This window comes from Ischnura elegans, chromosome 8, assembly GCF_921293095.1.
Source record: "Ischnura elegans chromosome 8, ioIscEleg1.1, whole genome shotgun sequence".
Taxonomy (NCBI): domain Eukaryota; kingdom Metazoa; phylum Arthropoda; class Insecta; order Odonata; family Coenagrionidae; genus Ischnura; species Ischnura elegans.
Window position 1 is genome coordinate 92,907,769 of NC_060253.1, and position 13,482 is coordinate 92,921,250.

Genomic DNA, 13,482 nt, shown 5'->3' on the forward strand with positions numbered 1-13,482 from the left:
GTGCTAAAATAAACACTCGCTAAAGCGAATTGTCGTTTTACCAGAGGTGGAGCAAATAATTGTTGCTTAAATTACACACATAGCAAAAGACTATGCAAAAGACCATTTGTTGTGAGGCCCTCCCAGTACACAGCCTCAAGACTGTGCCACAGGCTCACTGCCAGGACTTGGGTCTGCCTATTTCTGGGAATTTGCAACCTGGGAGTTAGATTAGGACCAGTGTGCAATGGAGCCACCAGGCAGTGCCACCCATGTTGCACCAACCAAATTTTATTTTTACTTTTAGTTGTTAAATGCCATTTTGAAGTGATGTGAGTCGTGAGAAGTGAAGTGATGAGTGGGGTAGTGTAATACAGGTGACACGTATGTCTCATACAAAATTGCATGCCAACAGGTTTTTTCTGATCATTAGTGGTGGGCCAAGTTGTGGATGGTCAGTCATATTGCATGCCGCCACCAAGTGTATCAAGAGTGGGTCTTGCTTGCCCATGCGTTAAACGAGTTTCGTCCAGGGCAGCATTACCCACCAGTGTGTCTCACTTGGCTTCCAGTCACATCAAATAGGCTACCATGAACACACCATGTTTTATGTCTCTAATTTATCACTTAGCTTTATGGCAACGACTGCACAATGAAGTAATACAGTAAATTTGCCGTGGCACAGGGAGGAAGTCAGGTTTGACCTACCCATGAGTCCCGTTGCGGCAACCGTGTTAAGTGACAATTGGGAATCAGTTTTCAATAAAAATAAATGGGATATTAATAATAATAAAAAAATAATGAAGATATTAAACTATAAATTTATAGAAAAATCAATCAGTTTCAAATGATTTCTTACTTGTAGGATGTCCTCCACTGGTGGCAATCTGATGGAGAGTATGCTCATCTAAGATGGAATCGAGATCTAGTCCAGCTGTGGCAGATCCTCCATCAGCACCAACAACTTCAGTGGCTCCAACAATAGGCCCACCACCAACAACCACAACACCAGCTCCATTGCTGGCCCCAGCACCACCTTGCCTTGATAATTTTTCCAGAGATTTTACATCTTTGTCCACAGCTTCCAGAGCACGCTCAAGTTCCTCGGTCTCTTCTCGCGTGGGTTCATACTCTCCATTCTTACCTTCTTTAGACAAAAAAGGAAATTATACATTGTTGTAGATAAAGAATAAGCATAATACAAACAGAAGCATAATATATGCAGAAGCAACTCCGTGATCAGATATAAATGGTACTGATATGGTGTATGAAATAAAATTTTTGGATGGTTTGAAAGTTGGGAATAATGCCCAAAAATCATTGCTTTATGCAAGGTAATGAGTTGCTGATACTAACTTCATGAATACACATATGTTTATAAAATTCTTTGAGAGCCCACTTCATTTACATGTTCTCAAAATGACTACAGAATTGCTCATATTTCCAAAGCACTACGTGAAACAAGTAACTTTGTCCTCAGTTACACACCTTTGGCAAACCTTAATATACATAATATCAAATATTTTGTCACCCCATACTTGAGAAACGTTGACGAACAATTTTTTGAAACATTGAAATACAACAATACTAGGAAATGGTTTCATACAATTTGATTGCAATTAATTGTCCTAGCTTTAAATGTACAAAAAATTCATGTCAACCGTTCCTGTATTCATTTTTGCAACTCATTGAGATGAATGAAGAATGTAACTTCGTACTACTCCAGTCGGGATTTTCTAACGCTGAAAATGAACACTATATACAGCCGCATCATTTCCTAGGCGCACCGGCGAAGGAGAAAGTCGACCTTGGATTGCCTCGAAAGCCTCTTACGTCATTACCACCAAGCGGATGGCGATATGAACTGTTGCGGGGCTACGATGACCTTGGGGCTCCAACTTTGCAATCATACGCGATTACCATACGGAATATATAAAGTAATTACGTGGGAACATGATTTGGAGGAACATGGTTTGTAAATGGTAAGCTCCGTCGCTGTCATCAGTCTAGCTTTGTTCAATGCTCATTGTAATGCGATACCTATGTTTTGATTCAGTCTATTGAACCTTACTGTAGGCACGCGTTATTACTTGAGAAACTAGATAATAAGTAGATGAATTTGAGTTCAGATTTATCTTCAATACTGATTATGAGTTTGTTCTGCGCAAAGTCAAAAGACGACAGCGTAAAATCAAAATTAGCGGCCTTCTTGGGGCTAGGGTTATGCTGCGCAAAATAAAAAAACTGCATAAAATCAAGAAAAGACATAAAATCGAAGTTACGTCATTGCAATTCCTTGTGCTTCCCGGCCAGACTTGAGTGTCGCTGCGTAAAAACGAGACTTGATGTAAAATCAAAGTGCGTTAAATCGAAGTTTTACTGTTTATATTTCATAAGTCCCTATAGTACCTCACCCCACTTTAAGTCAAGGGGAATCCAAAGCTTTCACTGATAGGCTAAGATTTTAATGTCCAATTGATCAATTATAATTGTTATAGAATAACATCAACTAACATACACCGTGAGAACCCATAAAATGTAGAGAAAAATCAAGGTTTTGCATTTCTGTTGTGACATAATTACTAATTCAGCATGTACTTAATTTTGCATTATATTTTAACATGCATTGTTAATGAGCCATTAATACATCCCACACACCTCTATTTTGTATCTCTTTCCTACTTGGCAAATCCAAGCAACGCATACACTTTGATACTACAAACATTTACTACTCACCTATGAAAAGGTCATTGAATGCCTCTGGTGGTATCTGATTCAGAACATTGGTGAGATCATGCTCTTCGAGCAGCCTTGATGCTTGGTTGCCAAGCTCTTCAGATGGATCGAGTAGGGGCAGTCCATCAACCTCCTCCTCAACCACCTCCACCTCCACCCTATGGTTCCTGCTCGTCACTCCAAGGACAGATGCTATCGCCTCCTCCTCGACCACACCATCCACTCCACCAACTTCATCTGCCCCGTCCACCTCCTCCACATCATCGTCGACTGCTGCCAAGCTCTCGGCAGCGGCAGCCAATGTTGCCTCCTCAATGTCTCCCCCATCATCTTCCCCATCGTCCTCTTCCTCCTCTTCATCCTCGTCATCCTCATCTGGACAAGCTCCAGAGAGAGCAGACGCAACTTCCTCATCGTCATCCAAATCACCTGCAGGAAGACAAAAACATAGCATGCCTCAGTCGTGGCTAGGGACATGAAAAAGGTGGGGTTATTTTACAGCCAAAAGTGGTGATATTTTTTCACAAAAATGGTGTTATTTTTCCCTGAAAGTGGAAGCTACTATTCAATTAATACTGATCAATTAATTACTATTAGTACATATATCCATCTGCACTATACAAGTGTTCAGTATAATGGAGAGATAATTCACTTTAAGCACATAACCAACTGAACAGTGAAAGCAAACAAGCACCCATATGAGTGATCGCATCACTCCACATTTGATAGAGTGAGTGAGAAGTGCTCCAATACTTCATTCAAGCATCCTAAGTTTCACTTCCGCCTTGCGCAGCCAATACTGGCATTCTTTTCAATAATAGCAATCGAATGTTTATGACTGCATGTTTAAAGATAAATTTGAAGGAGAAAGGTTTCACAAATAAAATTAATTGATAATGACCAATAAATTTCAATATTATTATAATCTCAAAACAAAAAAATAACAAACCATGAATTACCACTCACTCACTCAATAGGTTAATATCTTATTACAATTGACATTGGTTATTTTAAAATTTGACTGGGAAGTTGAAAACAGACACTTAACGAGATTCTTCTTAAGCAAAAATGCTATAATCCAGGCCATCCTTAAAATCTAGCTCATTGCTCTGCTCCTATTTTCTCTGACCAAGGACCACTTGGGTACTTTTAGCAAGAGAGGTATGCAATTTTACTGATGCATCATCTGGAGTGAAGGGTAGAAAGATTGCTCCCAAGGAGCAAGTGAGTTGCACTCCCACAGCTATGTAGCATTAAAACTCGACCTTATTTGAATTTTGCAATCCTGTAGAGATTTAACATTAACAGTAAAAAGCTAGTGCTTGGTTATGCCCAACAGGTGACTCATACTTTGCAGCCCAGATGACAGCAATGATTACTGACCCACACTTTGGAAATTAGGAAGCACCTTACGATTTAAACTATAATCACTGTTATTGAATATTAAAATATTTAATAAATATGAAAAAATAAAATGATCCACTCATATTTATGCAACAATAATTATTCTTTCAAATATTTCAAAGCCATTATTTATACGAGAGAGCTTTAAACTGTAAAAATTGTAAATATTCCAATCACTTCATTTATTTGTATCTATTATTATTTATTTTTATTATTTTTTTATGACTTCCAATGCCATTGGTACATATGTGATCTCTAGGAACAATAAAAATTATTATTATTAGGTATTTCAACAAAAAAATACATGCATCAGAATCAGTGGGTTCATCAAAACCATACCTTGTTCAGCATCATCGTCTTCATCTGCTTTATGCCTCACTCGTGATGCTCCCAAAACTCCAGACAACAACATTGACGCTGCATGCCTATTTCCCTCCTTAGAAGCATCGTCATCCAATGTTTCCCTCCTCGAAGGAGACAAACTGTTTGATTTCCCTAAGAGAAACAAAGACAATCATGATGAATTGTTTGCGTTAGGCACAACTTTTAGGAATAGGCTTCACAATTCAAATAAATGAATGCAAAAACCAAGCTATTGCACATAAAATTTATAAGTGACTGCTTTTGACTTTGAAGATGATTGAGGAAGGAAAATATTTTAAGTTATGCCTGAGGATGACCTTGTAAAAACCGGCTGCAAATAAATTTCATGAGGAATAACAAAGCCATCGCTTTCACATTCATAATAAATTTACGCCACAATAGAAGACAGATATTAAAAAATAACGGGCTTCCTGCATTTAAATTTTACATTATGAAACAAATATTTAAGCTATTTATTTTATTTCTTTGCCTGCGGACTGCTTCAAATGGAAGTAATATCGCACCTGAATGTCCAGCACATTGTAGAGCTGTTGCTTACAGAAACACACAAGGTTTCTGCTGAATTATCCATATTTTACAAGAGTTTTTCGCCTTCTTCCCAAAACCCTCACAAATAATGTCTGGGTTTTATAAACTGTGGTGTGGGAGACCCTACTGACAGTAATATAGAGTGAATTACTCCCCCTACTACAGCTCTAGAGGTCATTAGAATGCTCAAGCCTTTCCACCACAGTAAGGTGGGCTAAAAATTATAACACTTTTTCATAGCCATGGTCATTTTTTCAGCCCCACAAAATTCAATCCAGGGTCCTTAGAACTATGGCCTATTCGGGTTCCCTAATCAAAGTTTAGCGTGTGATTATAAACTTTGCTGTGATCTTATGGAGATCAGAAAACATCATTCACTCACTGATTTAACCTGATGGTTGGTTTGGATTGGCAAGGTTAGAGTTCTCCCACACTGAGTGAATATAACACATTTAGGGTTGGGGGTTGGTTCCTTTCCCTGGTAAACCTTGTGTCCTTCAAGGATATTGACTTGGGGCACCTGAAGGCTTCCCCAGGATTTGAAACCAGCAACCCTAGACCAGTAAACAAGCGCTTAACCCACTTGGTTACTACACTTCCCCATTTGTACATAAATTTCCCTAAAGTAGCCCCTGAGTTCCTATGTAGTGCTCAATCAACTTCAACATTCAGAGAAGCTGAAAATATGCCATGTAATTGCCTGCTCCTGAGTTAAGCAAGGTTTCTGAAAGAAGAGGGATTTGATAATTTTCCGGGGTAAATGAGCTTTTTCACAGGAAGTGAGCACTCCAGCTATCGCATTTCCCCATCACTGTGATCGCTCTGTAGACGTTCAATAAGTGCACTTGGTCATTAATCGGAATAGTTTTTACTAGGGATGGATGGATCCAGGATTTTTTTTTATTCCGGATCAGGTCCAGGTCCTTGATTTTCGGAGCCAGATCTTTGGATATTTTCGGATCCAAATGCATTTTCAAATTCCTGCTATAAAAGAAAGTAATTATTCAAGTTTCTTCTGGGTATATACAATCAAAGGAATGCTTTTTAGATTCTCTAGACATTTTAATATTTTTACTGATTAAAAATCATTTTTATAAGCTTTCAAATTGATTTTTGAAAACCATAAAATCCTTACACGCTCAGAATCTAAACTGTTACGCTTGCGTTTGGAAATGAAAATAATCTTCGGATAAACCATTGACTGATTTTAATATTCCTCACAGAAGTTTCCCCCAAATTTTGTCACTTTCTCATCACATATTTCTTGTGTTTCACTCGCAAATGCTTCAGTTGTGGTGAGGTGGATTTTGTAGTTCCTCGTGATAGTTTCATGTCACAATGCATGCACATGGTTCTCCTCATGTCAATAAAAATGAAAGAAAAATGTCACTGAAAGACATTTTTATCAGTATATCATTAAATTAAATTGCAACTTCACAATCTGCAACACAATTAATGATATTTAGAACAACATTAGCATCAAGAATGACGAGTTACAAGAACAGAACGAGGTGACCGCTCAGCATAAGGATAGGGTGTACAGCAGAAGGGGGTAAAGGATAGGTGGAGGGGCAGGAGCGTGATCTACCTGTCTTTCAAGCAATGAGGCTATGAATGAGAGGGTCAAGTACGAACATTTACAAGTACTTGCCATTTTGTGACATCGCTGCCTTCAAAGTGAAGCCAGGCGACCTATGTGATTTATACAGTTGGCATTTCCAGGCTGTATCTTCTTGTTTAACGGTACTGATTCCACGCCTGTTTCTTTGAAAATTGTGCTGTTTGGACAATGTTGAATATTGGTATAATGTTGTAGTAACTAAGAAATCTTTGTTTCGATCAATTCCAGCTATTAAAAAAAAACGTAAATATGTTAGGAATGCAACGCATTTGGTCTCATTCTTTTTTAAATATTGTACACGTCATCCAATTGCCGAAAACTATCGAGACATCTTCGAGTCCAGTAAGTCCCTCACCTAACATTTGTTCTCCAGAAACAGAGAATTGAAGCAGGTAAAATGAAAAAGGTCAGTGGGTGAGATGGGATAGGGATGAAACACGCTTCGATCTGACCATCCCTGGCTTTTACACCACAACATGCTTGAGAACACGTCAAAGATTGTTGGGATTTCAAATAACCTCGCTTGATTAACAGAGATGAGTTGTTATGAATTATAAAGCCCTAGCATGGTGCTCAGCCAACTACTTCTAGACAGGGAGGGTAACGCTATGCTATGCAGTGGTCCAATCCTGTGATTATCAGTGTTATTGACAGAATGTATAGGAAAAAAAATATAAAATGTATGATGAGCAATAGTTGATAGAAAAATTAAGATTTTTTTACTGAGCAAACCAAGTTTTTAAATGTAAAAATAGTAATATAAATAAATTCCCAGATCGATAAATATATCTGCCTGATAAATCAAAATATCTCACTTCTTTCTGGATAAATATATATGCCTAAATGATGCAAATGTTCGACTTTCTACACCATAAAAACCAGAAAAAGGTGTGATTTTCAATGCACATAATACATACAGTGTGTCCTCGTTTAACGTCGTCCCGTTTAACGGTGTTTCACGATAACGTTGTCCAAAAATTGAAACCCTTGATCATTTAACGTTGTTATTGCTTCGCGATAACGTTGTTCAAATTATGCGCGACGAAAAAAAAATGAATGGCGAATAGGACGCAAGCGCATCTGATGTATAGTAAATATTACTATATTAATGCGATTGGTAATTTTCGTTCGACAGAAAAGGTTGGCGTGGGTAGCGTATGTTAAATATGCATCTAAGCGAATAATTATCGCTTAATTTACCCATTATCCGTGTATTTTTCTGATGCCAACCAAAAAAAATGTCCACGAAGAAGTGTGGCTATTCTGGTGGTTCTTCAGACGTGACGAAAAAACGGCGATATTAGAACAAAAACTAGGTATAATTAAAAGAATTGAAGAAGGTGCAACTGCTGGAGAGATCGGTCAAGTTTTAAGTTTGCAGGTCGAGTTTTTACAATTAAAATTTCTTCTGTTACTGAAAATATCAATGTTTCGCCATTAAAATACTTTCTTTTTAGTTTTTATATTTCATTTAATAATGCCTACTTCCCAACCTTTTCGTTATGGAAATTCGTTTCGTTTCGAATGAATCGTAATCATGCTGAAGTTAATGATCGGTAATGAATATTTCTCGCGATTTCCGCCGTGTTAAAGAATTCATATCATCACGAAAATTGACTCGCCCTTCATCCTCGTGCTTCCGTGTGTCAGATTCAGATTTTTTTCATTTTGGCCTGATTCAGGTGTCTCCCGATTGGTCATGAAGTCTGCTTAAAGTTACGGCTCCGATAATTGGCCTCCTTGGATTCTCGCCCGGGAAATTCTGGATTCTTTACGAAGAAATGGATTGCTAGGAACCAATTTAAATTTTTTACATTGTTTCTTATGGGAAACACTGCATCGTTTAACATTGTTTCGCTTAACGTCGAGTTTTTCAGGAACGAATCAACAACGTTAAACGAGGACTCACTGTATTGTGTAAGAGTTATACAGAGAATTTTTTTCAGGGATCTTCAGCACTTGCCATAACAGACTTCCACAGTATTTTCCAACAGAATTTCTCATATAGTCTCACTCCTCTTGTGCCTTACCACAAAACAAACACAGGGGACTTTAACCCTTTGAGTGCCATGGGTTTTTTGATTGGTACTCCCAGAAGTGCCATGGGTATTTTGCTAATTTTGTAGACCTTTATTAAAAACTTAATAATTTGCTTATTTATTAATGTTTTTGCACAATTCTTTTTGTATTTGGCAGTGAATTCATTCATCTAAATCATAATAAAAAAATATTGGCAGTTTTGTTTCGTAATGCTCAATTGTTGTTGTTAAATTTTAAATTTAACGAGATTGAATTATTTAATTTTTCACTTTTGACCCAAAAATGGACATACAAAATCCTTTTAATATGAACCAAACAAAAATAAATATGAAATACCATTGTTTTTCTATAAAATAGTCACATAATCGCAAAGAAAATTGCTCAAATTCTCAGTAAATATCTTTTTTATTTTTCCAATGATAGTTGCATAAAATTCAGGGGTAATTGAATCGTATTTCTTGAAAACATCTTTCCAAACCAAGGGATTGAGAGAGAATTAGCGGACCAGTCCGAAAAAATGTATGTCTTCTAGTGATTTGATTTCCATAAACACCGTAATAAAAGACCTCATTTCCTTCACTCTAACTGGACACAATTTTTGCATTCTCGAATTCGGTGAGAGTCTATTATGTGAAGCCTAAACCTGTTTAGACCTAAAAGAGTACCTGTTGGCCTCCTTTACAACCATGTTCCAGAATGTGATGGCAAAGAAGAGGTTGAATTACACAATTGGAGGAGAGTTTGGTGGCGGTAGACGTTTGGGCCCCGGTTTTTCAAGAATTCAAAATTTGGAGTCTGGGGTAAATCACAATTGCCCTGAACTTCAACGAATTCTGGAGTGTGTTCACAGCTTCCACTTCCACTGTAAAGTTCATCAGAACTATTACTATCATCACTAAAGTCAATTATTACCGGTGTATTCTTAGCAAAGAGTATCACACTTTCATCTGAGTCTGATAACATTCCCCTTCACTCTTGTTTCGACGAGAATGGGCGCTGTCCCCACTTCGCACAGAACCGTTGTCATGATCACTTAGCTAATTTATATATTCAACTAATCTGTCATCGTCAACACCAGACGCTAACTCAGTTCTCGACGTTGACACTATTTACTAAACCATAAGGCTACTTCAATTTCGAAGAGGTAAATTGCGACTACAATCCCGCTCGTCGCAGGATGAAACTGGCCACGCAAACAAAACTGTGAGCTTTACATATGTGGGGTAATTTCATTGAGTAAATGACAGAAAAAGACGGCACACAACGAATTCTTTTGAGCTTTACACATGTGGGGTAATTTCATTGAGTAAATGACAGCAAAAGACGGCACACAACGAATTCTTTTCAGCTTTACATATGTGGGGTAATTTCATTGAGTAAATGACAGCTAAATACGGCACACAACGAATTCTTTTATGTTCACCGTCATCATATTTCAATTACTACTGCCTTTGATACCATGAAAACGAGGTTGGAAATCGGAGTCAAATTGACGACCCGGTGCACCGGGTCGACAATGTGACTCCGATTTCCAACCTCCGCGGTGCCCCAGTTGACCGGTACACAAGCTGTGATTGATTGCACGGTATCAATTACATACTTAGTACCTTACCTTCTCTCTTTCGGTGCTAAATATAAAAAACATGATTGAAATGGCACATTCAGCAACAAATTATATCTTTCGAAGTAATAGAGCATAGATAAAAACCTCATGTCTTCCAATAACGATCATATATCGCTCGCGCTCTGAAAAAAATAAGACGCGCTTCGCAGTGGATAAAATGTTTCAAATAAGTTAAAAGGAAATAGGAACTAGCCAAAAATAACACCACTGATAGATATACAAAGTACAAGGTATATTAAATGAAAGCCAGTTGATTTTAGGCGACAAACAATGCGGCTTATGAAGTGTAATACCAGGAAGCTGTTTCGTAAGAACCAAAAATGGCGCTCAGAAATTTCCATCTGTCATATGGTCACAAAAATTTACAAATATGTTGATAATTGCAATTAAAAATTCAAATTATAATGCAACATGGTAAAAAATAAACTGTTCTGGTGTTATATGCTATAAAAAGTATCAATTGAATGAAAAAAACATTGTTTTAACAGGGTTCATTGTCAACAACGATATATCGTCGTTGGCACTTCTGGCATATTCTGCAAACGACGATATATCGTTGCGTGGCACTCAAAGGGTTAAACACTCGAAAATATTGATACAAAAAAGATCATTGTTTCAATACTGTAGTTTGATCAAAAATACTATTTCAAAAATTGAATTCAATTATCAACAAGAAATCACGGACTGCTGTTGAATTTCCAATAAAATGCATTATGAAAATCTTACCTAATTCAGTTCTTCTCGCTGAGACTAACAAAGGTGATGAATACTGGGTAGTTCTCTCATGTTCCTCCTTCACAATATGATCTTCCTGCTCAACAGATGCAACTGGCACAGATGCAGAGCGACGTTTCTTTTTACCTCTCTTACTAGGGCGTGTCATTGCAGATGGCTTTGCTTTCTTTCTTGCTCGCTTAGGCTTGATTTCAGCACACATTCGATCATAGTTGTCCTGAAAGAATTACATTTTATAAGACAAAAACATTTAGCAAAACTACAAGTACACATTATAAGTTACCAATTTCCCAAAACCTAACATTTTTTGGACCTAAACATTAAACCCTCGAACTTCCTCAAGCACAAAGGTAATACATATATCCCTGCATGGCAAAGCAAATAGGCCTAAAGCCTAAGTTCGTTACCCATTCTTCAATCATGCAATTGCACTTTTGTCTTTCCTTGTACTCAAAACCAAGAATGTGGTCCATTACCTTGCAATCATTTAATTAATTGGAATTTAAAACTTAGCCAGGCATGTTCTACCAGCACATAATTCAATTAAAAGAGCTGATCCAGACATAAACAATTCCAGTAATGCTAAAAACAAAATCAGTAACATCTTGATGGTATAACATCATAAACAACTGCATAATGTTGTATGGAGAACATCAAGAATTTATAATAAAATCCACAAAATGTTAACTTCAGTTTTATTACCATCATTTGTCAGGATGGAATCACTATTAATGTTATTAAATTGTTATCTGTGAGAATATTCTTCAATAAATACTTGCACATTAGACTTTAAGGTATAAAAAAAATTATCATAAAATATGCATTCGTATTAGTCACTAGAATTACCTCGAAATTTCAAAATGTAAACAAATATATTGCCCTATTTTATTTAAAATGAAATTTCAGAACTAGGAACTGCCAACTAGAACCAGAAAAATGTGGGACCACCGCATCTTTGATTAAAGACAACAACTTTAAGGACTCAAAAAATTGAGGCAAATTAAACTTAAAAAATGGCTATCTAATCAGATAAAACTTACCCTCTTCCTAGCATGCTCAGGACACAGTGGTGTATCCCGGGAAACATCAAAAACAGGGGCACAACACTGAGTGTTATCAGCAAATTTGGCAGTGCAATGTTCAAAAAGAAGCTGATCCACATTGTACATGACGTGACGAGGACAATGCCTGGTGCAGGGCAGTGCAGGTGACCCACAATAGGAATTGGCCTTTGAAGAGCCACCAGCCTTGGGTTTCTTCTCTTCCTCACCGCTCTCACCACCATCAGATTCACCAGTGTCCACACAACGATAAGCACAGGTCCGCGTAACCAGCATTGTTAATTTTGACCTGATAAAAAGAAGATATCAACAAAAGATATTCATTTACTTAAAACCATACAGAAACATATAAAGACTTCAGCACACACAGTACAAATGAAAATATTTTCTAACAAAAGTTAAACGTTGATTACTCAGAAATCATTGGCTTTTATTATTGAATGACAAATGATTATGAGGTGACATTATTAATTTATTTGCTGAAAAAAAAAAAAGAACAACTGCCGGCCTTGGTGGGGTCGGGGTAAAGTCCTGGCCCTGGGTAAGTTTCCCTTATCCAGGGCATAGTTGTTTGTACACGTGCAATTGTTGAAATGCTTATAATTCCCCGATGTAAAAGGCCAATGTTTGCTGTTTTCGGTGGAATGGAAATAAATTAAAAAAAGAAACTTACAAACATTTAATATATAAAAAGACATGCCTGTTTCGATGCCTTGTGTGAGGCCGGTTGACCCCCTTCTTTCCTCCAATTAACCGCAGACCATCACGCAGGAGGGCACCAGTCCGATTAGGGCCACTCTTCCGTACTGCAGAGATGACAGCTCTGACCATATGTTCCTGCCATGCTTCACCTTCAACAGGAATATTTTCTTCCACACCAGGTTCAACCTTAAGTAATAAAATAATTACATTCTGTTCAATAGTTTCTTCAGATACCTCCTCATTTGTGAGGATATGTGAGGAGCAGCAGATATCTGTACAAAGATACCACAAAATATGTCTTTAGTTTGAGCTTTCTTTAGATCAAAAATAAACAGTAGATAAAACTCAAATTTCAGCATTTTAATTTAATTCAAACTTAATACCCCAGTTATTTAAGTGAACGACTGCAAGATACTGCACATATGTTGTCTACAGCATAAATCATGTGGTCCTTATCTCATGTAATTTCAACTCAAAAACTGAAACTTTAACATATATAGAATGCCATTTCTTACAAAGCCTTCAATTTCAAAGAGTGAACTGATTTCACACTATTTTCATGCCAACTATTTGCGCACTGATTCTTTTTGACATCAGTTCCAGTCCCAACTTCAGCAACTGGTGGTTTCAGGTGGAACAGGTAAATGAGTAATGGCTCATTGGCCATC

General features: G+C 37.3%; 1 protein-coding gene across 8 annotated transcripts in view; it reads right to left on the reverse strand.

Annotated features, from left to right (window-relative positions):
• The window catches only part of LOC124164590, a 64,573-nt gene that overhangs the window by 22,501 nt on the left and 28,590 nt on the right, over positions 1 to 13,482 (reverse strand). For 7 of the 8 annotated variants that reach the window (XM_046541996.1, XM_046542000.1, XM_046541998.1 and 4 more), the window contains 6 exons: positions 12,813 to 13,000; positions 12,092 to 12,401; positions 11,043 to 11,268; positions 4,459 to 4,614; positions 2,716 to 3,144; positions 839 to 1,126 (listed from right to left, as the gene is read on the reverse strand). In XM_046541996.1, coding sequence (XP_046397952.1) covers positions 839 to 1,126; positions 2,716 to 3,144; positions 4,459 to 4,614; positions 11,043 to 11,268; positions 12,092 to 12,401; positions 12,813 to 13,000 — 1,597 coding nt within the window. The remainder of the gene's footprint in view (positions 1 to 838; positions 1,127 to 2,715; positions 3,145 to 4,458; positions 4,615 to 11,042; positions 11,269 to 12,091; positions 12,402 to 12,812; positions 13,001 to 13,482) is intronic. The other variant, XM_046541997.1, reaches the window with a different exon arrangement.